This window comes from Vipera ursinii (genome assembly GCF_947247035.1).
Source record: "Vipera ursinii genome assembly, chromosome: Z".
NCBI classification, from domain to species: domain Eukaryota; kingdom Metazoa; phylum Chordata; class Lepidosauria; order Squamata; family Viperidae; genus Vipera; species Vipera ursinii.
In genome coordinates, this window is record NC_139517.1 from 126,291,127 (window position 1) to 126,316,151 (window position 25,025).

Genomic DNA, 25,025 nt, shown 5'->3' on the forward strand with positions numbered 1-25,025 from the left:
TCCTTTTGTGACCTTCTGACAAGCAAAGTCAATGGGAAAGCCAGATTCACTTAACAACCATGTTATTAACAACTGCAGTGGCAAGGAAGGTCATAAAATGGGGCAAAGCTCACTTAACTGTCCCACTTAGCAATGGAAATATTGGGCTCCATTGTGGTCATAAGACGAGGACTACCTGTGTTTAAATAGGATGGGACTCCCGTTGTAAGGTTGAGGCCACCATCTTGATGTTTTTGGCCTCTTGACCCATCAGGATCCAATGCAAATCATGAATTTCCCTTTGGTTGCAGTCCGTCCTCTCCTTAGATTGCGGACATTGAATACCATCATCCTCAGTCTGCCCGCAGGGGGGAATTGTGGGAAATGAGACTAAATACATCTACTGGATATTAAGGTCTGGAGTGCTGCATGCAAGGAAACACAGGGCAGTCCTGGGGTCTCAAGAGGGAGGTTTTACTCTAATTTATTTTAATCTGTAATATGTCTAGACAGCTAGTCCTGGAAATTTGGGGCTCAATTGTATTCGTAATTCAAGGAATGCCTCTGGCACACTAAATTGGTTGTCTATATAGCTCTCATGGGACGCGGTGGCTCAGTGGGTTAGGACGCTGAGCTTGTCGATCAGATGGCGGGTCGAATCCCGAGTGCCGTGTAACAGAGTGAGCGCCTGTTACGCGTCCCAGCTTCTGCCAACCTAGCAGTTCAAAAGCACGTAAAAATGCAAGTAGAAAAATAGGGACCACTACGGTGGGAAGGTAACAGCGTTCCGTGCGCCTTTGGCGTCTCGTCATGCCGGCCACATGACCACGGAGACGTCCTCGGACAAGCGCTGGCTCTTCGGCTATGAAACGGAGATGAGCACCGGCCCCTAGAGTCGGAAACGACTAGCACGCATGTGCGGGGGAATCTTTACCTTTACAGCTCTCATAGCCATGTAATAAGCAGATCATAAACAGTACTGGTTGAACTGCTGCCTGCAGCTTGTAAAGTCCTAGGGCAGGAGGAGCCTCCTAATCCCGTGGCAGCTCTCCCCCACTTCACTCCCCTGCCTCAAGCATCCTCGACTTTGTGGCCAGTCGTTTAAGAAAAGTTACGGGCAGCGCTGAAGAAAAAAAAAAAACAACAGCAGTCATTTACAACTGGTCCTCACACTTATGACCATCCGGTCGCAGTCCCGTGAGGAGAGCCAGATTTGCTCCAGCAGCTGTGCAGTTCGCTTAACGGCCACGGGCGATTTGCTGAACTCGTTTAACAACTGCCTCATTTAGCAACAGAAGTTCCACGACTCCCTAAAAAAAAACAAAAAAGACCAATAACCCTAAACCACAAAACCTAAGCCCTTGTCTGCTCAGAAAATCTCAATTCTCATCCCAAATTGAGGGGGGGGAGAAAAAAAAAAGGGCACTCGGGGTGGGGATGATGGGCTTTGTCGTCCCAAATTGAGGGGGGGAGAGAAAAAAAGGGCACTCGGGGTGGGGATGATGGGCTTTGTCGTCCCCAAAGGCGCCGCTCCCCTCCCCCCCCACTGCTGAGGTAGAACGAAGCGCTCCTCTCACGCCCCTCCCCTTACGCGGAAACCAAGGCGCGAGCCCGACGGGCCCCGCCCCTTTCCCCCCCCCTCTCCAGCGCGCGCTACCCGTTTTGTGTTTTTTTTTCCCCCCTTCCCCGTTGAAAAGGGGCACGCGGCTCCTCCCCGGCCGTTTTCTAACGGTCGGCAAGCGGCGCGCGAGAGGAGGAAGGGGAGCGCGCATGCTCCTCGCAAGACTTGGCCACGCCTCCCCGATCCCTGGTCTGCCTTTCCCCCTTTCGGAGAGAGAGAGAGAGAGAGGGGGGGGGGAAAGGAGGGGCAGGGAAAGGAGGGATATTAAAAAAAAAAAAGACACCCAGCCCGCGGTTCCCGTCGTGCTTTGCGGGGCTCTTGGCACTGACGTGGCCGCCGGGAGCCGCCATCTTGTGCGCAGTGAGGGAGGCGGAAGGCGAAGGCCAGAAGCAGACCAGGCACCCGGCGGGCCCGGAGAGGACGACGACGGAGACCCCGCAGCCAGGCACACCGCAACGTCGCCCGGTAAGCAGCCCAGCCCTCACGAAAGACAGGCCTGCTCCGAAACGACCCTTCTTCTTTCGCCAACCGTCCGCGCTGAGGCGGCCGGGCCTAGCTCGCGGCCGGGCGGGGCAGCCTTCCCCCGACGCCCGCTGATCTCGCGGCCGAGCTGTGGGACTCTTTCCCTTCCCTTTAACCTTCCCCGATGCCGCCCTCTTAAGCGGGGGTGCAGCGGGGTACCCCCACTCCCCTCATCCCCCGCCTCCCCCCCCACGAAAAGGGGGCTGTAGTCGGAGGGCGAGAAGGCGGCCCTTGCGCGGGATCCGCTCCTTGTGGGCCTCAGACCTGGGACGGTTGGGCAGGCCGGGGAGGAGGGGAGTCGCTCCTGGCGCTTTGGCCTGTCTGAGTAACATCCACAAGACGGGGGAGAAGGCAGGGTGGCCCCCGAGGGTGGAGGGTGGGGTTTGGGGAGGACGAGGATGAAAGAATTTAGGTGGAGGGTGGGGTTTGGGGTGGATGATGGGGTTTGGGGAGGAAGAATTGGGTTTGGGGAAGAAGAATTGGGTTTGGGATGGAGGATGGGTTTTGGGGTGGATGATGGGTTTTGGGGTGGATGATGGGGTTGGGGTGGATGATTGGGTTTGGGGGGAAGAATGGGGGTTGGGGTGGATGATGGGGTTTGGGGAGGAAGAATTGGGTTTGGGGTGGAGGATGGGTTTTGGGGTGGATGATGGGTTTTGGGGTGGATGATGGGGTTGGGGTGGATGATGGGGTTTGGGGAGGAAGAATTGGGGTTGGGGTGGATGATGGGTTTTGGAGTGGATGATGGGGTTGGGGAGGAGGGTAGAATTTGTGGGGGGATAATGCTTGGGGTGCATGATCAGGTTTGGGGGAGGGCGATGGGGTAGTTTGGGAGTGGTCTTTTTTTCTTTCCTCTGGAATTTGGCCCCAAAGACAAGGGATGGGTGGGGATTTGGGATCCCTTAGTCACTTGCTGGTGACTTCATCGGCAGGACAAACAGTTGCGCAAGGGCAGGCAGTCTCAAGTACATTCTGGTGGTAGTGAAGACTCTCTTCCTCTTTATTAGTTGAGGAAATCCGGGTTGACAGGCCAGGACAAGAGTCTTAAATCCATTTGGCCAGGGTGGTGTAAGGAGGCCAGGCCTAGGGCAGGGGGCTGGGCTAGATGATCTCCAGGGTCCCTCCCAGCCCCCTAAGATTCGGGAGAGAGGGTCAGATGTTAAGCCGTGACAGAAATATCGTACAGCGTCTTAGCTGGGTCTTTCTATGTCCTCCTTAAGCTTGCTAGGCAAACTGAGCCATGAAATGGGGAGGGAGGGAGGAGAAAGAGGTGAGGGAAGGAAAGGAAGAATTAGGAAGGTAGGAGAAAGGGAAGGATGGAACTAAAAAGGGAAGAGAAAAGGAAGAGAAAGAGGGGCAAGGGAAAGAAAGGAGCGGAAGCTGGTCAGAGGGAGATGCGGCCTAGAAATAAGGAATTCCCTGCCAGAATTGTGGGTGTTCCATCTCTGGAGAGTTGGACAACCATTTGACCACGATGGCATAAGTTCTTCTGCCTTGAGCAAAGGGTTGAACCAGATGACCTCCAAGATCCCTTCCAGGCTTATCTCAAAGCTGTTTTCCTGGCCATTCCCATTTTCAGGGTTGTGAACTGGATCTCTAGCTTTGCCACACAGGCAATTACAGTACATCAAAGCATCGAAGCCATCTCAGGACGACATAATTTGTTGCATAAATTTCTTTTTCCTGAAATACTAGGAAATGTCAGACTGGATTGATGTTGCTAGCTTTCTGCTGATCAGCCGGATGCATTCCACTGGAGAAAGTCTTCTTTGGTTAATTTGTTTTTTCTCTCTTTTTTCTTTCTTTCTTTTTTTTTTAGGAAATATGTTAAATAGCTTTTCATGTTGCCAATAACCTGGTAATGACATGTCCTTTGTAAGTACTTGGGATAATGAGAGGGCACTTGCTTTTAAACATTAATTTTTGTATTTTAGAATCAGGTCTTGCAATAAAAACAGTGTCAAGGGAGATGGCATTCCTATTTATTTTTAGTGAATTCTAGTATTTTCTGATTATTAACTTATTTGTCTTTCCATCACGTAGTCCACCAGTCTACCTTAACTTTTGCCTAGCTTAAAGTTTCCATCTTTATCTCTGTGACATGGGAGAACTATAAACAAGAGGCAGCGACTAATGTACATCCAAGAACAAACATCTCAGTTGCTCAGCTTCACTTTTCCCGTCCTTTTCCCCCAGCATAGACTTCCTTGTTGGTTCATTCATCAGGACTTTTGGGAAGTTACTGTCTTACACAGAGTTCTTGCTACTTATATGGTCTTTGTCATCATCTTCACTTTTGAAACATTTGGGGATTTCTTTTACAAAGCTGGCAATCTGATTTGTGTAGCTGTCCTTCAAGGAGGTGTGTAGGGCAGGTATATTTCAATATAATTTATTGCCAGTCATAAGTGAGAAATAAACGATAGTTCAGGTAGTCCTTGATCACAATTGTAACCAAGATTTCCATCACTAAACAAGGTAATGGAAGTGAGTTGTGCCTGATTTTATGATCTCTCTCTCTTTTTTTTTTTTTTTTGCTATGATTGTTAAGTCACGGTTGTTAAGCAAATCTGCCAATTCCCCGTTGACTTTGCTTGTCAGAAGCCAGTTGGGAAGGACACATGACGCAACTCTTGTGAATAAATGCTACTTGCCAGTCACCCAAATCTTGATCACGTGACCATGGGGATGCTGCAACAATCGTGGGAGGACCAGTCATGAATGACTTTTCAGTGCCATAACTTAGAACGGTTGCTAAACGAATATTTGTCAGTCAATGAGTACCTGCATTATACTACTACTCTACCAGTAGTCCTTGACTTAATAACAGTTTGTTTGGTGACTAAAGTTACAAGGGCACTGGAAAAAGTAACTTGTGATTGTTTTTCACACTTGACCATTGCAGCATCTCCATGGTGGCATGATCAAAATTGGGACACTTGGCAACTGGCCTTTATGACAGTTGCAGTGTCCCTGGGTGACACGATCGCCATTTGTGATCTTCTGACAAAGGCAATGGGGGAAGCCAGATTCACTTAACTGTGTTATAGTGTAACAATTGTGGTAAGAAAGATACATAGGGCAAAGCTCACTTTAACAACTGTCATGCTTAGCAATAGAAAACTGGGCTCAATTGTGGTCGTAAGTTGAAGACTACCTGTAATAAATTTGGGGTATGCATTTTGGCACCTTGCAGGTAATTTGGATTGCATCTCCTACAAATTTCAGCTACGGTGAAAATCAAAATATTTGAGGAGCATTTCTTTTTTGCAATTTCCCTCTCTTTCTTAATTGCTTCTGATCGGCTGCTTTAGAAGCATCTTGTGAAATGTTCCCCTGATAGCGGATAACATACAGTCTGAACTGCTTGGTCTGATATGTTCAAGGATTTAGTGTGTAATTGTCTGGAACAGACTTGGGAAATAATTATGTTAATGCAGCTATGGCTGACATTTTTCACAATCTCCATATTCATACGGCATTTCTATCTTCCTTTGAAATTAAATTAGCAAACCATGAACCATCCTATTATCTTGGCTGGGATCGCTTCACAGTTGCCGTAATGCATTAGCTGCAATGGGCAACTTCATCAGGAAGGAAGATTCTTCAGCAATGCAACACAAAGGAGTTATTATTGTCTTTAAAGCAGGAGGATAGCTCCAGGTTATAAAAGCAAGCTCTTGCACAGATAGTCATCCACGTATGATTATAGTTGAGCCCAAAATTTCCATTGCTAAGTGAGACAGTTGTTAAAGAGTTTTGCCCCATTTTATGACCCGACTTGCCACAGTTGTTAAGTGAATCATTACTGTTAAGGTGTTAAACGAATCTGGCTTCCCCATTGCCAGAGTCGCTAAAGGGAACACTTGACCCAGGGACACTGCAACGGTCATAAATATGAAGACAGTTGCCACAGGACCATGGGGATGCCGCAATGGTCGTAAGTGTGAAAAAAGGTCATAAGTCAGTTTTTTCAGTGTCATCGTAACTTTGAAAGGTCACTCAATGAATTGTTGTAAGTCAAGGACTACTTGTATCCTTTTCACACTGCTAGCTTCAAGCAGGTTGCAGAATTTTTGGTGCCTTGAATCTGGACAGTCTATTACACCTATGTTGGATTTGTTATCTACACCTACTCCTTTAAACTCTGAACTGTCTGAGTAGTGTTTAGTTTTCATCCATCCCCAGGGTGGATAATAATTTTTTTTAAAAAATCGGATTTTTTAAAATTTAAATTGGATGTTTTTTATCAAAGTTATTTTAACAAAATGCTTTTGGAGTAAAAAAAACTAGTTTTCTATTTAAGATACATTAATAATTTACTTTATTCAGCATGAAATGGAGGTTAGTTATGTAGCATGAGGCTTTATAATCTGAAATATTTACATTTTTGGTAAACTCATTCAATGAATCCAAGCTCTGCAAGCTGAGATAACATGCACTGCCTTGATGCATTCACACAATTTCACAGTAACCGTGAGATAAGTCGTAAAACAAAATTCAGGAATATTCCTTTATCCCACTGTTTTGCAAATCTACGTACACTGCAAACTGTACGATTGTTTGAAGAGAAATGCATCTGTACCAGGCTCTAAGTGTTTTAGTTAAATGAAAGAATTTGAGTAGTTCTCCAACTGTGTGTGATTGACCTATTAACCTAAAGCCGGTTCTGATATTGCTGTTTTGCTGACCACCTTATTCTAAATAGGAAACCTTCAAATAATAATGTTAAAGAATAAGTCCTTACATTTAAAGAGCACCTGTCATTTCAGATCCATCCTGGCAGTGCCTGTAAGTGGGCATCCACTCACCCGCTGCCCGCCACGTCCCTCACCTTGTGGTGTCACTGCCGCATCAGCAGCCGCCCCATTTAAGTCAGAGGGGGAGCCACTGTGGGATAGAAAGGACAGCTGCTCTTTAAAAATTATGATTTAAATCCAACCCACCTTGTCCGTCCCTGTTCCTGCTTCAAACTTAAAATACTTTTCTGCTTTTGAAAGACGGAACAAGGTCTTCTGCCTTCCTGGAGTACAGGTAGTCCATTGTTAACAGCCCTGAAAGTGGAACTCCTTTTCACACTTACGACCCCATAGTCACGTGAACAAATTCAGCTCCTTGGCAACCGGTTCATATTTATGACGGTTGCGGCATCCCAGGTTCACACGATCCCCTTTGCCAACTTCCAACAAGCAAAATCGACAGGCGCGAGATTCATTTAACAACCGTGTTCCTAACTTAAGAACTGCAACGGTCCACTTAAATGACTGTGGCAAGAAAGGTCGTAAAGCAGGCAGAACCCACACAGCAACAGAAATTTTGGGCTCAGCAGTGGTCCTAAAAGTCAAGGACTGCCTAACCTCCGGTGTGGAATGCCCACACTGGGACTGCAGGGCCGGGTCTTAAGGCCCTTCCGCAAGGCCAGGGGGCGTGGGTGCGAATCTTATCTCAAGGGGCACAATATTCCAGGCAGTGGAAGTCACAGAGGAGGTTCTTCTGGACCCCTCCAGCTGGAATTCCAGCTCTTTTGCTGACTAAGATTGAATCAAATCTGGTGGCTGTTACCCCTTGAATCAAGGGCGAGCAAACAGCAGCTGCATCACAGCTGAAAGAAGGAAACTTCAAGGTTAGGCCATCATATCACACACACAGACACACACACTGTATGTGGCAGCAGAATTTCCTGGTTGGGGGGAGCCAAGCAGGTGGAACTTGTTATACCTGTTTTGTACAAATATTACCGCTGCCTCCTTGTTTCTGGCTGAAGTTATTTAATGTGTTGCTTCAGTGCAGGTAGCCCTTGACTTCATTTAGTGACCTTTCAAAGTTACAAGCACACCAGGAAAAAAGCGAGCTGTCATTTTTCACACTTAAAACGGTTGCAGCATACCCGTGGTCGCGCGATTCAAAATTCGGACTGACTCATATTTATGGTGGTTGCACTGTCCTGACACCTTGTGATCCCCTTTGGCGACCTTCTGACAGCCAAAGTCAATGGAGAAGCCGGAATCACTTAACAACCCTGTGACAAAGTTAACTGCAGTGATCCACTTAACAGCTGTGGTTGTAAGTTGAGGACTACCTGTACTTCACTATCCTGGTCAGCCAGTTTCCCATATGACTCTGCCTAGGTGTTAAAAATCTCCCTCTTCTGCTCCTTATTGAGGTGAGCAGCCTCAGATTTGTGGAATTTTATGTATTTTTTCATTTAAAAATAAAACAAGACTGAATGTTTTTAACAATTCGGATTTTGGGTTATGAATTTGCGAGGGCTGCGCAGTGCTTCAAATCGTGTTTGGAAGAGATACTTGGAAGTCACAACTTCCGTGCGGTGTCCACTGACAGCTTGTTAAAGTAGCTACACCTTTTTCCTGATCGCATGGGAACCTTTGGCTTGGTTAATTTTGCAGATCTATCTATATTTTATAGTTTCCCGGCAGGTCTGATTAAAAGACCAAAAGTTGCTTCTGAGCATATGGAAGCATCCACATGACACGTGCTGCAACTTTTAAAGCCAAATGTATCCCTTTTCTCAAGTTTTATGGCAGACAGTTGAGCGTAAGAAAGACAGTTGCAGATCTGTGTGACATGAGAACTCCTGCAAATCACTGCCTTACCTTAAAATTTGGAGCACTGTTTAGTGTGTATTAGACCAGGGGTGTCCAACTCAATTTCATTGAGGGCCACATCAGCATTGCAGTTGCCCTCAGGGGGCCGTGTGGGTGTGGCCTACTGGGTGGGCGTGGCTAGAGTGCGTATGGCCTGCTGGGTAGGCGTGGCCAGCTCTACATCATTCGCATCAAGGGTGCCTATGGGGGGCTTGGGCAGGAGTGGGACAGATCTGGGGGTCTCTGGCAGAAGGAGGGTCTCTGGGCCAGGGCCAAGGCAGTGGGGGCTGTTCCCTCACTGTTTCCAGGATGTCTTCGCGGGCCGCATGAAACCACTTCACGGGCCGGATCCGGCCCCCGGGTGTTTGACATGTCTGTACTAGACGTATATATGAGTTGCTTTGTCCAGCTCAACATCAGTGCATAAGTGGAAAATCATGTAAAAAAAAGCCTTAAGGTAGATTTCGCAGGGGTGGTGGTGGTGGGAATCAGTACTATATTAACAAACTTTCACAAGGAAGCTTAAGTGTCTTCTTAGGCTACTGATAAAATATGAATGTATAATTAGATTTCCATGAATCTTACCTGGAACAAAATGAAAATGTAAGTGCAGCTTTTGTTCCAGCCCTTTTTATCGCTGGTAGGCAAGGGAATCTAGTACACTTCCAATTATAACAGTCACTTTTTGGATTATTCATCAGTTTTCTTGCTGAGTGCTAAAAACCTAATTTTAATTTAATGGAGAACTAGGAAATGCCACTTAATGCTGTCTTCATTTGCCTTTTACTATCCACGGTATCTTCATCGATGTATTGTGGTTGATATGCTCACTCTAAAACTTTGTGTTTTAATTTTTAACATTTTAATTTTAATGATTGTTTTTACCACTATTTTTATATTACTTGTATGGTTCCCAGAGTCACTTCGGGAGATGGTGGCTATACAAATTAAATAAATAACATGCTGCTATTTTCTTTTCCTCTAATTTTTAATCGTTCTACTGTGTACAAGAAAATTTTAGATTGTACGTGCTGAGCCAATTAATGAGTAATGTAGCTTAATATAGTAATTTAAAACTCGAAAAAAATGTTCATGTAAAGCAGTATTACTTTGCTTATCTAGGACTCTCTTATTAGATTTTATTATAGGCACAGATATTAAAAAAACTAGGGAATTTGTTTTTTGAAAATACTGCAGAATATTTGTTTGAGACTACCTGGCGTCAAATGTATCATTGCAAATCGTAAAAAAAAAGGGTTCACAATATTTGGCTAAATCTAGCAATCTACTGTACAGGTAGTCCTCAACTTACAATCACAATTGAACCCAATATTTATGCTCCTAAGTGAGACATTTGTTAAGTAAGTTTCGCCCCATTTTATGACCTGTCTTGTCACGTTTGTTAAGTGAATCATTGCAGTTAACTTAGTAACACAGTTAAGGGAATCTGGCTTCCCCATTCACTTTACCGTCATAAACCAGTTGGAACAAGCATCTGAATTTTCATTATGTTGCTATGGAGATGCTGCAATGGCCTTAAGTGAAACATGGTTATAAGTCACTTTTTTTCCAGTGTTGTTATAACTTTGAGCAGTCACTAAACAAACTGTTGTTAAGTCGAGGACTCCCTGTATCGCAGACATGTCAAACACAGGGGCCGGATCCGGCCCGTGAAGTGGTTTCATGCGACCCGCGAAGCCATCCTGGAAACAGTGAGGGAACGGCCCCCACTGCCTTGGCCCTGGCCCAGAGACCCTCCTTCTGCCAGAGACCCCCAGATCTGTCCCACTCCTGCCCAGGCCCCCATAGGCACCCTTGACGCCAACGACGTAGAGCTGGCCACGCCCACCCAGTAGGCCATATGCACTCTAGCCACGCCCACCCAGTAGGCCACACCCACCCGGCCCCCTGAGGGCAACCGCAATGCTGATGCAGCCCTCAATGAAATTGAGTTTGACACCCCTGCTGTATCGGAATACAAATGCAGTACTAAAGGGTTAGCTATCAAAGTACCGCATCATGTTTAAGACTAATTTAGATACTAAGCTGGTCACGAAGATAAAGTGGTCTAAGAACCATAGGGTCAGAAGGGACCTTCGAGATCATGTAGTCCAACCCAATCCCAAGGCAGGAATTCTCGTGCCATCTCGGGCACACGGTTGTCTAATCCTGTCTTGGAATTAAGCACCCACAATTCCACGTGGCGAGTGGTTCCACGCCATGTTGTAGTCCTCCGTTGTTTGTTCCTTTTCCTATATTATCCGGTAAGGGATACCTGGGTGGGAGGATTTTCGAACTGGAAGCTCAAAGCCACCCAACCTCCAAGTTAGAAAAGCAAGTGGCTGTGCTCCACAAATGGAGTGCAAGTAGTCCCCGCCTTAGGACTACAACTGAGCCCAAAATCCCTGTTGCTAAGCAAGACATTCTTGAATGAGCATTTCCCCATTTTATAACCTTGCCAGAGTTGTTAAGTGAATCACTGAAATCGCGAAGTTAGTCACACGGTTGTTCAGTGGATCTGGCTCCCCCCATTGACTTTGCTGGTCAGAAGGTTTGCAAAAGGGGCTCTCCTGACCCCAGGACACTGTGACCGTCGTCATCGATACGAGTCAGTTGCGAAGCGATTGGAGTTTGATCACATGACCATGGGGACGCTGCACCAGCCGTGTGAAAAACGGTCTGTCACTTTGAACAATCACTATACAAGTGGTTGTTAAGTCGAGGACTACCTGTAGTTGCCAAGACAAATGAGTGAAGGACTGGAAAGAAAATTGGCTTTTCTCTGCAGATGTTCTGGTTCTGAAATGAAGGCTTCTTCCACGGGTTGAACTAAATCTCTCCCTGTTCCGAATGTAAGGCTACTTTCGGCTGAGAAAATGCTTGTGTGCAGCGGAGGCCTTATTTCCATTGATCCTTCTCTCTCCTGTGCTGCACTTTCATATCTCCACCTACCAGAGATATTTTTGTACAAGGTCTGGATAGGAAAGAACACTGGTTCTATTAAAACCCACACCAATCTGAATTCTATTCATTGCGGTAGTGGAAAACAACAACAACAACCCACACCCGGGGTTTTTAGTACAATGCTGGCTGAGGAATTCTGGGAGTTGAAGTCCACAAGTCATAAAGGGGCCAAGTTTGAAGACCCCCTGCTCTATGGCCATCTGAAAGTACGTTTTCTGTCATCTCAGGAATTGAGTAGGCTGTAGTGGTTTTGCCTGAGTAGTTCATTTCCCTTCTCTGTGGGAGCGCCAGCCCTGTGGAACCAGCTGCCCCCTGAGCTTCGGATGGCCCAAGATCTCCAGTCCTTTCGCCGCGGCCTCAAAACACTCCTTTTCCACCTGGCTGACCTGGACTGACAGGCATTTTAATTATGTTTTTAATTTTTTAACTCTAATTTTTAATTTATTTTAATTTATTGTACAGAGGCCTTTAATTTTAATTTTATCTTCTGTATTTATTGTATTTATTGTTGTTAGCCGCCCTGAGTCCTTTGGGAGATAGGGCGGCATATAAGCCCCAAAAATAAATAAATAAATAAATAAATAAATAAATAAATAAATAAATAAATAAAAATCTCTATGAAAGTACAACTCAGCCTGTGAAACCTGAGGGAGCTCTTCTGGGTATAGATAGCATGGGATACTGATCCCCGGGTCAAAGTTGGTCCAGAGTGTGGCAGCTGTTGGCTGGGTTGAGCACCTGACTGCCTTGATTCCAAGCAATAAACCGGCACGCTGGCTACCCACTAACTAGTGGACGAGCTTTCCAAGGCCTTAATGATTGGCAAATAAAATCCAAGGCAGTGCATGCATGCTGAGTTAAATTTAATAAACCGTTTTATATCCTGAAAACATGGCTTATCCCAGCTGGACCGTGTGAGGGTCTGTAACAGCATGGAGCTCAAAAGCCAGAGCTGTAGAAGAGAAAAAAGAGTAAAATAATGTGATCCTCAGCGCTCTCAGAGCTTGGTGGTTTCCTTGCAGACATTTCGTGACCCAACTTGGGAACATCATCAGTGCTGGAAGGGGGGAGGAGGAGGAGGAGGAGGACTGTGGGGTCCTTGGTGCTCTCTGAGCTTGGGGGTTTTCTTGCAGACATTTTATTACCACATTGGGTAACATCATCAGTGCTAGAAGGGAGTGGGGTTCTAGCTTCTAGCACTGGTGATGCTTCCTAGCTGGGGTGCTAAAACGTCTGCAAGAAAAGCATCGAGGCTCCCACAGTTCAATCCTGAACTGCAAAGATTTTCTTCTAATAATGGCTCCTTCAAAAGGGCAGGGGATGGTTAACCTGAGACGTTTCTGCTCTTGGAACAAAAGAGTTTAAGACATCTGGCTTAGTCGTGGTTGGAGGATGGGCGCTCTGGAAGTGGTCCCTGATGGGTTTTGAAAGAATATTGAGGGGAAAGGTCTGGTGTGACTCTGGCTGGCGGTGGGGCCAGATTCTGGAAATAGCGGTTAAATTGAGCTCCACCCAAAAGGGAAGTGTATTTCCCCCCCCCCCTCTGGAGCGCCCCAGCTTAGGGGGTCTGGCAGGGAAGGGAAGGAAATAGCAGGCTGTGTTATAGCAGGGAAGCACGCCTTTTCAGAAGTTGTTCCTCAAATGACTCCCTTGGAAATTAACACTGTAATGACAGGGCACGCTAAGTACTGAGTTAAATATATTTCTGTAGACCTAATTATAATAGCATAAATACTATTTGTGCTTGCAGAAATTATCCAGGCTAAATATTGCAGCTGCCCAGTTATAAACACTGGGGAATTGCTCCTCACAGCTCAGGTGAAAACTTTCTTGATAGTTGGTATCTGTCTTCCTGAATAAAATACCCATTTACATCTGTGAGATGCCTGTTCCCAGGTAATCACGATTTGTATTCTCGAATCACCTTGCTAATATTTCACTGCCCTTCTAAAAGTTGGAAAGAGCGTACAAATGTTGTCATGTGCTGTTAAGTTTCAAACCACAAGATGGGCAGCATATAAATTTAATAAATGAAATAAAAATAAATGTTCTGCAGGCAGCCCTTGACTTACAACCATTCGTTTAATGACTGGAGTTACAACAGCACTGAGAAAAGTGAACTATGACCATTTTTCACACTCAAATCATTGCAACAATCCCAGGGTCACCTAATCAAAATTCAGACACTTGGCAACTGACTCATATTTATGACGGTTGTAGTGTTCCAGAGTCATGCAGTTCCCTTTTGTGACTTTCTGACAAGCTAAGTTAATGGGGAAGCCAGGTTACTAACTTAACTACAGTGGTTCATTTAAGAACTGTACCAAGAAAGGTTGTAAAATGAGGTGAAAAATTCACTTAACAGTTGTTCATTTAGCAACAGAAATCATGGCCTCCCTTGTGGCCGGCCGTAAGTCAAGGCTTGCCTGTATTAAAACTACAGTAATATGCTTCTCTGAGGAACTGGCTGCCTTTTTCTCTGCCATGTTTGACTAGTAGAAACTGGTTAACTATAACTCAGTTATTATGATGTCCAGAGAATGCCAGCAGCTTTGTTAGCTCAGCATCTATTGATGCTTGGATTCTAGAATTGTGAATAGCCTTCTTTGAGAGAATCGTGCTGGTCAGACTGGATTCTGCCAACTACTCCGTTTCAGAGAGTTTTGGAAAATGCACACATAGTATGATAGAGATTATTTTCATTAAGGAAAATTTCATGTAGTTATCTGGTTCATTCTACTGTTAACAAATTCCTGGCATAGTTTGTTGTAATTAAATGTGATTTAGTGTTGAATAGCATTATGCCACAATCGGTGGTTTGTCCTAGCTATTATTTTTCTCATTTAGGGAAGAGGAAAAATGCATTTAATCTTGAAATTTTAAGCTCCTGTTTCTGTGTTGAAGCCCTCCCTCCCTTATGTTTGTAGATATATTTATAAATAAAAAGGTAAAGGTTCCCCCGCACACGCGTGCTAGTCGTTTCCGACTCTAGGGGCCGATGCTCATCTCTGTTTCAAAGCCGAAGAGCCAGTGCTTGTCCGAGGACGTCTCCGTGGTCATGTGGCCGGCATGACTAGACGCCAAAGGCGCACGGAACGCTGTTACCTTCCCACCGTAGTGGTCCCTATTTTTCTACTTGCATTTTTACGTGCTTTCGAACTGCTAGGTTGGCAGAAGCTGGGACGAGTAACAGGCGCTCTCACTCTGTTACGCGGCACTCGGGATTCGACCCGCCAAACTAAATAAATATAAATAAACATAGTCAATAAACCTCAAGTGACCTGTTCTGTCTTTTAGGAGTAACATGGTTTCCACACTGTATCTTTCAACGTCCTTACGTATTTTGATCATTTTATTGTAGTTTCATAGAACATGTAATCTTGTTACAATAACTGTATTTGAGCAAACTGCCCTTCTCCCACTAAAACTTTATTATCCTATTATGGCAATACCTCTGTTGCTGTCTTTGTTTATACATGGCAATTTAATCTGCACAAATGCTGCCTCCTTAGCTGCTGTTTGCCTGCTCAACTTGAGTTTTGAACCTCTGTTTTCACAAATTTGACTACATGCAGTCCTCGACATATGACCACAATTACCCCCCAAATTCCCATTGCTAAGCGAGATAGTTAAGTAAGTTTTGCCCCATTTTACCTTTGTTGTTAAGTGAATCACTGCAATTGTTAGTAACAGAGTTGTTAGGTGAATCTGGCTTCCTCATTGACTTTGCTTGTCAAAATGTTGCAAAAGGGGACCCCGGGGACGCTGTGACTGTCGTAAATACACGCCAAACTTCCAAATTTTGATCATGTGACCTTGGGGATGCTACACTGGTCATAAGTGTGAAAAACAGTCATAAGTTGCTTTTTTCAGTGCCATTGTGACTTTGAGTGGTCACTAAATGAATGGTTGTAAGTCAAATGTTTGCATGAGTGTACGAATGTTTACATGAGAAATAAATCCCCGTCGGTTCACGAGGGCCATTAATGTATACTTTGGGGGCTATGCTAGCTAGCATCATGATATTTAACCGCGCTAATAGTCTCGAATCCTTTCATCTTCTAGATTTTCTTGGCCAGTGGTTCAACAACATCCTGAAACATGGGAAATATTTTTGCCAACCTTTTCAAAGGCCTCTTCGGCAAAAAAGAAATGCGTATTCTTATGGTCGGACTGGATGCTGCAGGAAAAACTACTATATTGTATAAACTTAAACTCGGTGAAATAGTAACTACCATCCCTACTATAGGTAAGAATGCAAGCATTCTTAATTGCAACTAAATCTGGGTTTAAAGTAAAATTAAAGTAAAATTTGCACTGTATCACAACTCTGGGTAAAAAGGCAAAATTAGCCTGCACAGGCCGCTCAGGCATAGTAACCAGTATTGTGCTGCTTCAGTTAACTCGATTCAATCAATCAATCTGTGCTGCATTTTGGAATTCCTTGAACTAAAGGAAACTGCTTGTGGACATACTGCATGCAGGTGGTCCTCGGCTTATGGCCACAATTGAGCCCGAAATTTCTGTTGCTAAGTGAGACATTTGTTAAATGGGTTTTGCCCCATTTTACGACCTTTCCTTCCACATTTGTTAAGTGAATCACTTAATCATGTTAAGTTAGTCATGCGGTTGTTAAGTGAATCTTGTTTCCCATTGACTTTGCCTGTCCACAAAAGGGGATCGCATAATCCCAGGACTACAACCGTCATAAGTATGAGTCAGTTGCCAAACATCCGAATTTTGATCATGTGACCACAAAGATTCTACAATGGCTGTAAGTGTGAAAAATGGTCATAAGTCACTTTTTTCAGTGCCGTTGTAAATTCAAATGGTCACTAAATGAAATATAAGTCAAGGACTATCTGTATTGGTTTTCATGTGTGTAAGATAAATAGCATACTATTAAAACCTTTCTGTTTAGTTTTCGCAGTATCACTGTTGAAGTTTAACAATATAAAATCTATCCTAGTTTTTGAAAGGCAAGTCTGAGGTTGAGGATTCCTGAGTGAAGATACAGCAGATTTAATATTTTCTAAAAGCATTTACTCTTTAAACAGCCTTCATTTAATTAATTGCATTTGAAACTTTCAAGAGATAAACTGCTAAATAAAAAGTATGAACATTATGTTGATAATTAGCTTCCTGTATGGCATATTTTATGTACAGTAAATTTAAAATCTAGCCACTCACTTCTTCGACCAGAGAGGCTAACAAGCTTTTCCTGTTTCCAGAAAGCCAGTTTGATGTGGTAGTGAAGGTGCTAGTCTAGAAACTAGGAGACAGTGAGTTCTAGTTGCACCTTAGGCTTTGTGTCAGTCAGCAGGAGACTTGAGTTCTAGTCCTGCCTTAGGCACAAAAGCCAGCTAGGTGACTTTGGATCAGTCCCTCCCCCTCAGCTCAATCCACCTCACAGGGTTGTTGTGAGAAAAATTGGAGGAGGAAAGAGCATTAGGTATGTTCACCGCCTTGAGTTTTCCCCTACATATATCCATAAAAGTGGAGATAGAAAAAGGAACATCATCAGTGGCACAGCTTACCTCCTGCAGCCCTAGGTGCACCGTCCTTGTGGGTTTATGCATTTGCTTATTTTGAACATTTATGTAGCCACCCACCTTTCAAACAACTCTGGATGGTGTCCAGTCAAAACTTAAAAGATGCATAAATCATTTTAATATACTTTGAAACTCAACCCATTAAAACATTTTTTTAAAAAAAAAACCTGACCCCAATCAGTTCTAATGTGTGATCACCTAATCTGCCAAAAGCTTGGGAGAAAGGTGGAGGTTTTGAGTACCCAGTTTAGCTGGGATGGTCTGAAGATTCCTGCCATGGACAAGGACTGGGGGACCTCCAAGGTGCCCTCTGATCTTGGAGCTGTGTGATAATTTCTATACATTTTCTTCTGTTTAGTTGTGTCCAATTCTCAGAAATTGTCTGGATGACTCCCTGCAATTTCCTTGGCAAGTTTTTCTTGAGAAGTGATTTGCCATTGTTTCCTTTAGAGGGCTGAGAGAGAGTGGCTGGCCCAAGGTCACCCAGCGGCTTTCCTGCCTAAGGCGGGACTAGAACTCCCAGTCTCCTGGTGATTGGCCCAAAGTCACCCAGGTCGCTTTGTGCTTAGGTAGGACTTGAGTCACCTGATGCCTTAACCATTACACCAAAACTGGCTCTCAGCTTTTTAATACCACTTTGTAAAACATACACGGGGAGGGAAAGCTTAGGGGTTTTTTTCCCCTTATAATAGAGTGACTCTTGGTTATAAAATTGTTTCGGCTGGCTGGAAGACCACATGTGACTGATGTCTTCTTAAATGGGTAAACCTAAGCCTTGGTGGAGCAGTGGGCTAATGCCTCCCTAAGTAACACCAGCTGCCTGCAATTAGTGCAGGTTCAAGTCCCACCAGGCTCAAGGTTGACTCAGCCTTCCATCCTTCTGAGGTAAATAAAATGAGGATCCAGATTGTTGGGGGCAATTAAGCTGACTTTGTAATAATGCTGCTGGGGGGGGGGGGTGAAAGCCCTAATAAGCAGGCATATACATAGAATGAGGGCTATTGCTAAGCACATTGATTTGTGCTTCTTAGATTGTAAGCCGCCCTGAGTCTTTGGAGAAGGGCGGGATATAAATGGGATTAAAATAATAATAATAAAAAAACCTTCCTCCTGTTAACCAACACATTCTCTCTCGCTTATTACCGTTTAGGTTTCAATGTAGAAACAGTAGAATACAAGAATATTAGCTTCACGGTGTGGGATGTCGGCGGACAGGATAAGATCAGACCACTCTGGCGCCATTATTTCCAAAATACACAAGGTGAGCTGTTGGCGGTATGTCCGGTTTAATGATAAGGAGGAGGAGGGGGGGGGGACAGGATAGCAGTCTTCCAACATCTCAGGGTTTGCCACAAAGTAGAGGGAGTCAAGCTATTATCCAAAAAAAAAAAAAAGAAAAAAAAATAGGTAGGACAAGAAGCGACGGATGGAAACTAGTCAAGGAGAGAAGCAACCTGGAACTAAGGAGGAACTTCCTGACAGTGAGAACAATTAACCAGTGGAACCACCTGCCTCCAGAAGCTGTGGGTGCTCCATCACTGGATGTTTTTAAGAGGAGACTGGGCAGCCCTTTGTCTGAAATGACATAGGGTCAGTAGAAGACCTCCAAGGTCCCTTCCAGCTTTGTTATTCTGTTGTTCAGTTTGCCAACTTTAAAAATGGTGGACTTCAACTTCCGTAATTCCCCACCCGTCTCGAAGTTGACAAAGTTAAGGAACACCGCAGCTCTGCTTTGCTGTTTTGGAGCCAGCTATTCCATCCCCAAAGTTGCCAAGTTAAATGGGTCAAAGACTTCGGCTCGGTGGCTGCCGGGTTCAGTTAAAATATAAATGTGGATTAAGGAAATAGATGATTTAGCATAAACCCCCAAAAACATGAGCCTCAGAGCAGGGGAAAGACTAATCCACAATTCTGCCTTTGCCATGATCTCAAACAATCCTTTGTGCCTGGCACACTGGCAGCCTTTGCTTAATCTGGTTTACCTCTTCCGAATATGAAACACTGATCTTTTGCTTAAATCAAATGAAGAGACTTGTTTATTTAGGGTTAAGAATGGAAGATTAAATGCAGCGTTACTGTTGTGTAGAAGTGTTTGTGTTTCAGCTTCTCATCTGTGTATGATTGGTCGTTTATGCAAAAATATATATATATATTCTTTCTTCCTTTCTCTTCCCCTCCCTTCTCTTTGTTCCTCTCTCCCTCTCCTCTTACTTTCTCTCCCTCCTTCCCTCCCACTGTCCTCTCCTCCTTCCTCTCCCTTCTCTTTCCTTCCCTTCTTTGTTCTTTCTCCCATCTTTCTTCCTCTCCTCTCCCTCTATCTCTCCTTCCTTCCCTCTCTCCTTCTGTCTCTTCCTCTCTTTGTTTCTCTGTCTCATCTTTCTCCTCCCGCCCTCTTTCTTTGTTTCTCTTCCCCTCCCTCCCACCTTCTCCCTTCCTTCCTTTCTGCCCCTTCCCTCTCCTATGTTCCCTCCTCCCTTCTTTCCTTCCTTGTCTCTCTCTCTCTCCCTCTCTCTTTCCTGTGGTCACACATAGCCCCTTTCACGGTGACCTTTCAATCTCTACCAGCAGGTTAGCCACATAAAGCATGTTGCTGATAGAAAATTGAGCAGTGATGTGGGATAAATGCAAACGGGGGTGGGTGGGAGGTGGAACGTGCTGTTTTCTCCTGCATTGTGAAACTGTGTTTACACAAATTGTGGTTCTAAATTACTTGGTGCACAACCCCCCTTACTCAGAATCTCTCTATTGATTTGTTTGTCCAGTTTGGGTACCGCCCAACTCTTGAGGGCTGATAGTTCATTCACAACATTTTATCACTTCCTCTTTGTCCAGTTTCCAGCTTTGTCTTAAACAAAAAAAAAATCCTGTTTCTCCTTCTGTACAGTGTATTCGCTTTCCAAAATCTGCAGTTCTCTCGCGTGACACTGATATTACAGCATGTTAGGGGGTTTGTTTTTGAAGCTGGCTAAGAAGATCGCTCTGTGCAGTGTGGTTCACTTGAAACAGTAAATTACACCCTTGCAAAGTTTACTGCTTTTACTCTCTTGTGCAACTAGCTTTGAAACCCAGTAATCAAAGAAAATTGGATTAAGGTACATGTTGATTGTGGACACTTTACAAACATCCAGAAGTCAATTTCGTATTGTTTGAAGCCTAATGTGGCAGGCTGTTTCTCTCCCTGTGTATGTATATCTATTCAAGACTTATATTAACAATTTTTCCCTCTGAAGGTATCCCCACCCCACCTCCCCAATGGTTAGTTTTGAACCAAACACCCTAAATTGTTGTTTCTCAACCGTGGCTATTTCAACATGTGTGGACTTCTGTCTGAATTCTCCATCCAGCATTCTGGCTGAGGGATTCTGGGAGTTGAAGTCCAGGCCTACTTTATACAGGTGGTGCTGGTTGACTTGTGATTCAACAGCACTGAAAAAAGTGACTTAATTTCCCCCCCCCCCCACACACACACACTTAACAACCGTTGCAGCATCCCCATGGTCACCTGAAGAAAATTGACATGTTTGGCAACTGACTCCTATTTATGACGGTCGCAGTGCCCTGGGGTCACGTCTTTTCCCCCCCCTCCCCCTTTGGTGAACCTCTGACAAGCAAAGTCGGATTCACCGAACAACTAACTTGAACAACTGCAGTGGTTCATTTTACAACCATGGCAAGAAAAGTCATAAAACGGGGCGATGGAAACGTGGAGCCCAATCGTGGCAGTTAAGTCAGAATGTCTGTACTGCAGATGAATGGACTCCCAGAATTCCCTAACCATCCAAGTCACGCAACCTTTTCCTTTTTCTCCTCCTCCCCCCCCCCAAAAAAATCTGGGGATTGAACTCCACGTGCCTTAAAGAGGCCACGGTTGAGGAACACAGTTCTAGACGGCTGTTTGCTGGAATCCCTGCCACCACCACCACCTCCTAACACCTGCTGCTGCTTTTCAGGCTTGATCTTTGTGGTCGATAGCAACGACAGAGAGCGCGTCAACGAAGCCAGAGAAGAGCTGATGAGGATGTTGGCAGAAGATGAGCTGAGGGATGCTGTCCTCTTAGTGTTTGCAAACAAACAGGTAGGTGGGAATAGATCACCTCGAGGAAACCACTCGTCCTGTTTGCAGAATTAGGAGCGTCCGGTTTAATGAGGAGAAGGGCCAGGTGGGGACAGGATAGGAGCCTTCCGATATCTCAGGGGCTGCCCCAAAGAAGAGGGAGCCAAGCTATTCTCCAAAGCGCCTGAAGGCAGGACAAGAAGCAACGGATGGAAACTCAATCACGGAGAGAAGCAACCAGAAACGGAGGAGTAACTTCTTGATAGTTAGAACAATTAATCGGTGGAACAACCTGCCTCCAGAAGCGGTGAATGCTCCAACACTGGAAGTGTTTAAGAAGAGACTGGACAGCCATTTGCCTGAAACGGTATGGGGTTTCCTGCCTGAGCAGGCGGGTTGGACTAGATGACCTCCAAGGTCCCTTCCAACTCAAATATCCTCCTACTCTGAATCCTCCTGTTAGTTGTCTGGTTTTAGGAATCTCCCTGGCCACTTGTTCTGTGATGATGGAAAAAAAAACAGGCATTGCTTAAAGCTTCAGCCATACTGAAAAATATTTCATAGAGTTTTTTACCTAAGGGAGAATCACATTTTGAGAGATTTTCCCTCTGCTGATCACATTACCCGCAACTGTCATAAATATGAGTCAGTTGCTTAGGGGCTGATGTTTTGTGGTTTTTTTGGATCACGTGGCCTTAAAGATATGCAACTGCTGTAAGAGAAAAACAGTCACAAGTGACTTTTTCCATTGCCATTGTAACTTCAGACGGTCACTAAACAAATGGTCTTGAGGACTACCTGTATTCCCAGGCGATGCCCTGCTGGCATTAAATATCAGGAAAGCGACAGGTGTAACGCCTGCCTCTTGATTATAGAGTATGGGCAGTCCTCGCCTTACAGCAGTTCACTTAGTGCTCAAACTTACAACGGTATTGAAAAAAGTGATGTAGCCGTTTTTTCATAGTTAACGACCGTCGGATAACCCTAACCCTAACATAATCAAAATTCAGGCACTTGGCAACTGACTCGTATTTATGACGTTTGTAGTGTCCCGGGGTCACCTTTTGCAGTCTTCTGACAAGCAAAGTCAGTGGGGAAGGTCTTAAAATGGAGCAAAACTCGTTTTAAACACATGTCTCGCTTAGCCACATAAAGTTTGGGCTCGGTTGTCGTCGTGAGTCGAGGACGATTTTTTTCCAAGGCCCCAAAAAAAAAAAAAAACACCCTAAGATTGTGAAATGCGTTTCTTTCCTCTGTGATGGGATATATATTTTTTGAAACAAAACAAAAAAACCCGCCTTTCCTAAATCCAGTTGCTTCCCTTTCCAGGACCTGCCCAACGCCATGAATGCCGCGGAAATCACAGACAAACTAGGATTGCATTCTCTCCGCCACAGAAACTGGTACATCCAGGCCACCTGCGCCACCAGCGGGGACGGCCTCTATGAAGGACTGGACTGGTTGTCCAATCAGCTCCGAAACCAGAAATGAAGCCCTTGAGTTACTCCTCTCTTCTCCTCCACCCCTCTTCCTCTCCCTCCCCCTGCCTCCCCCTCCCTCGCTTTACTCTAATGTGGCAAACCATGCTACTACTTTGTAGTATCGAGTGCCGGAAAACTCTTTTCATCATCTCTTCTCGTCCACAGGATTGTCCTTCACCACGCTGTACATGTGGCAAAACCAAGCCCCCCCCCCAAAAAAAACCCCCCCCCACAAGTTTTAGCTTTTTTTTTTAAAAAAAAAATTCTTATTTAATGTAAATAGTTCTTGTTTTTTTCCCCCACGAGGCAGTTTCTGGTACTCCTATGCAATATTATTCGGATTTTTTTTTAAACGATAAAGGTTAAAAAGAAAGAAAAACAACCCATCAACTTTGAGGGGATTCAAGGGGGGGGAAAAGTTTGCCAGGAATCTGTTTTTGTTTGCTTGTGTGCGCGTGTGTGTGGACTAGATCCCTCTCGGCTTGCAGATCTGGTCTGAGGCCTGATTTCCGCAGCCGTGTTTTTAAGCCTGGGGACGAGTTTCTTTTTAGAAGGTGGGGGTGGGTGGGAAGGCGGGACTTGAACCCGGGACCCTTTGCAGTTTCTGCAACGACATCAAGATCAGAAAATTACCTTGACCTTTTTGTGATTGGAGCTGGGTGGGAGACTTAGAGCAAAGTCAGCAGAGGTTTGCAGATTAACAAGAAATTGGGACACACACCCCCACACACACACCCGTACCCCTTTAACTGCCCCTTAAGATTTCGATTTTAAAAATATATATTTCCCCCCCCTCCAACCTGTCAATGCCATCTTCATCTTCCTCTCTGTCTCCGCGAGGCGCAGCTCCTTCAAAAATCCTTGTCCTTCTCCAGCCTAGAATTGTTTCCAAAGTCGGTCCTCTTGCACAAACGTCACAACAGCAGCCCCAATAAGAAACGGTCACACAAGCTTTCCATTGTTACGTCCGGGAAAGCGGGGGGGGGGGGGGGGGAAGGATGATCGAAAACACGAAGAGTTCGGCAATCGGGCGTCTTCCGATCTCAAGACGTGTCTAGATTCCATTTTCGGAAGGCGAGAAACGCCCTTTTTGCGTCCCTCAACGCTGCAAGGTTTGAGATTTGCCATCTCAGATTTCAACTTCCTTTTGTTTAGTTTTTTTTTCTTTCGTATTTTGATAATTAAAAAAAAGAAGAAAAAAATATACCGCCGAAAAACCTGGAGCTGTTTGCGACTCGAGAAAAAACACGATCAGAACTGGTTTGTTTGGTGTGGACAAGGGGAGAAAAAAAAAAGACACACAACCAGCCCCCCTTTTCTTGTTTGCTTCCAATACAGTAATCGACTGTTTTGTATACTTGTTTTTCAGTTATCATTTCAACAAGCGAGCACTGTAATTAAAGCTATTAGAATAAAAATCTCTTAACTATTCTCTGGGGTGTGTAAGGCTTGGCTTGTTCTCTCTCGTGCGCGGATCCCGACATCGAGTAGCCACATTCATGTTTGCTAATTGTTCTGCTAGTGGAGGAGGTTTTTAGGAAGAGATTGGACAGCCATCTGTCTGAATTGGTATAGGACAGGGGTCCACAGCCTATGGTCCACAGCCCGGTACCGGGCCTTGGCCTGTTGGCCACCGGGCTGCAAGAATAGCTGGCAAGCTCACCACCACACACACACACTTGAGGTAGTGCTGCCGCCGTGCATGTGCGGGCTGCGTGCCCATTTCCTTGTTTCTTCTGGGCTGCCAAGCTGGAAAGGTTGGGGGCTCTGGTATAGGGTCTCCTGCTTGAGCAGGGGTGGACTAGAGGACCTCCAGGGTCCCATCCAACTGTTATTTTATGATTACCCTCAAGCTGTCCCATTTGTTCTCTTATAGGGACGTTGGAGGACAGCCACGCCACTGACACGTTAATAAGAGATCTAGGTGTCCTAGTTGGTTACCATTTAAGGCTGCTTTGACAGGAATGGAATCAAGATCATGTGAGGCGTTAATAATTTATAATTCCTTGATAAGGCCACACTTGGAAAACTGCGTCCAGTTTTGGTGGCCACGGTATTTAAGAAAAAAAAAAGATGTTGAGAAAAAAAGAGTGCAGAGAAGAGCAACAAAGATGATTAGGGGGCTGGAGGCTAAAAATGGAACGGTTGCAGGAATTGGGCAAGCCTAGTTTAATGAAGAGGAGGACGAGGGGGAGACGTGATGGCAGTCTTCCAATATTTGAGGGGCTGCCCCAAAGCGGGGTGGTG

General features: G+C 45.0%; 1 protein-coding gene across 1 annotated transcript; it reads left to right on the forward strand.

The window, feature by feature from the left end:
• The first annotated feature begins 1,825 nt into the window (after nt 1–1,825).
• On the forward strand, nt 1,826–24,209 carry ARF1 (ARF GTPase 1). The gene is made up of 5 exons (XM_083377035.1): nt 1,826–2,065; nt 15,757–15,940; nt 18,394–18,504; nt 21,194–21,318; nt 22,627–24,209. The coding sequence occupies exons 2-5, from the start codon at nt 15,793–15,795 to the stop codon at nt 22,786–22,788; spliced, it is 546 nt and encodes a 181-aa protein (XP_083233161.1). The 5' UTR covers nt 1,826–2,065; nt 15,757–15,792; the 3' UTR covers nt 22,789–24,209.
• The last annotated feature ends 816 nt before the right edge of the window (nt 24,210–25,025 follow it).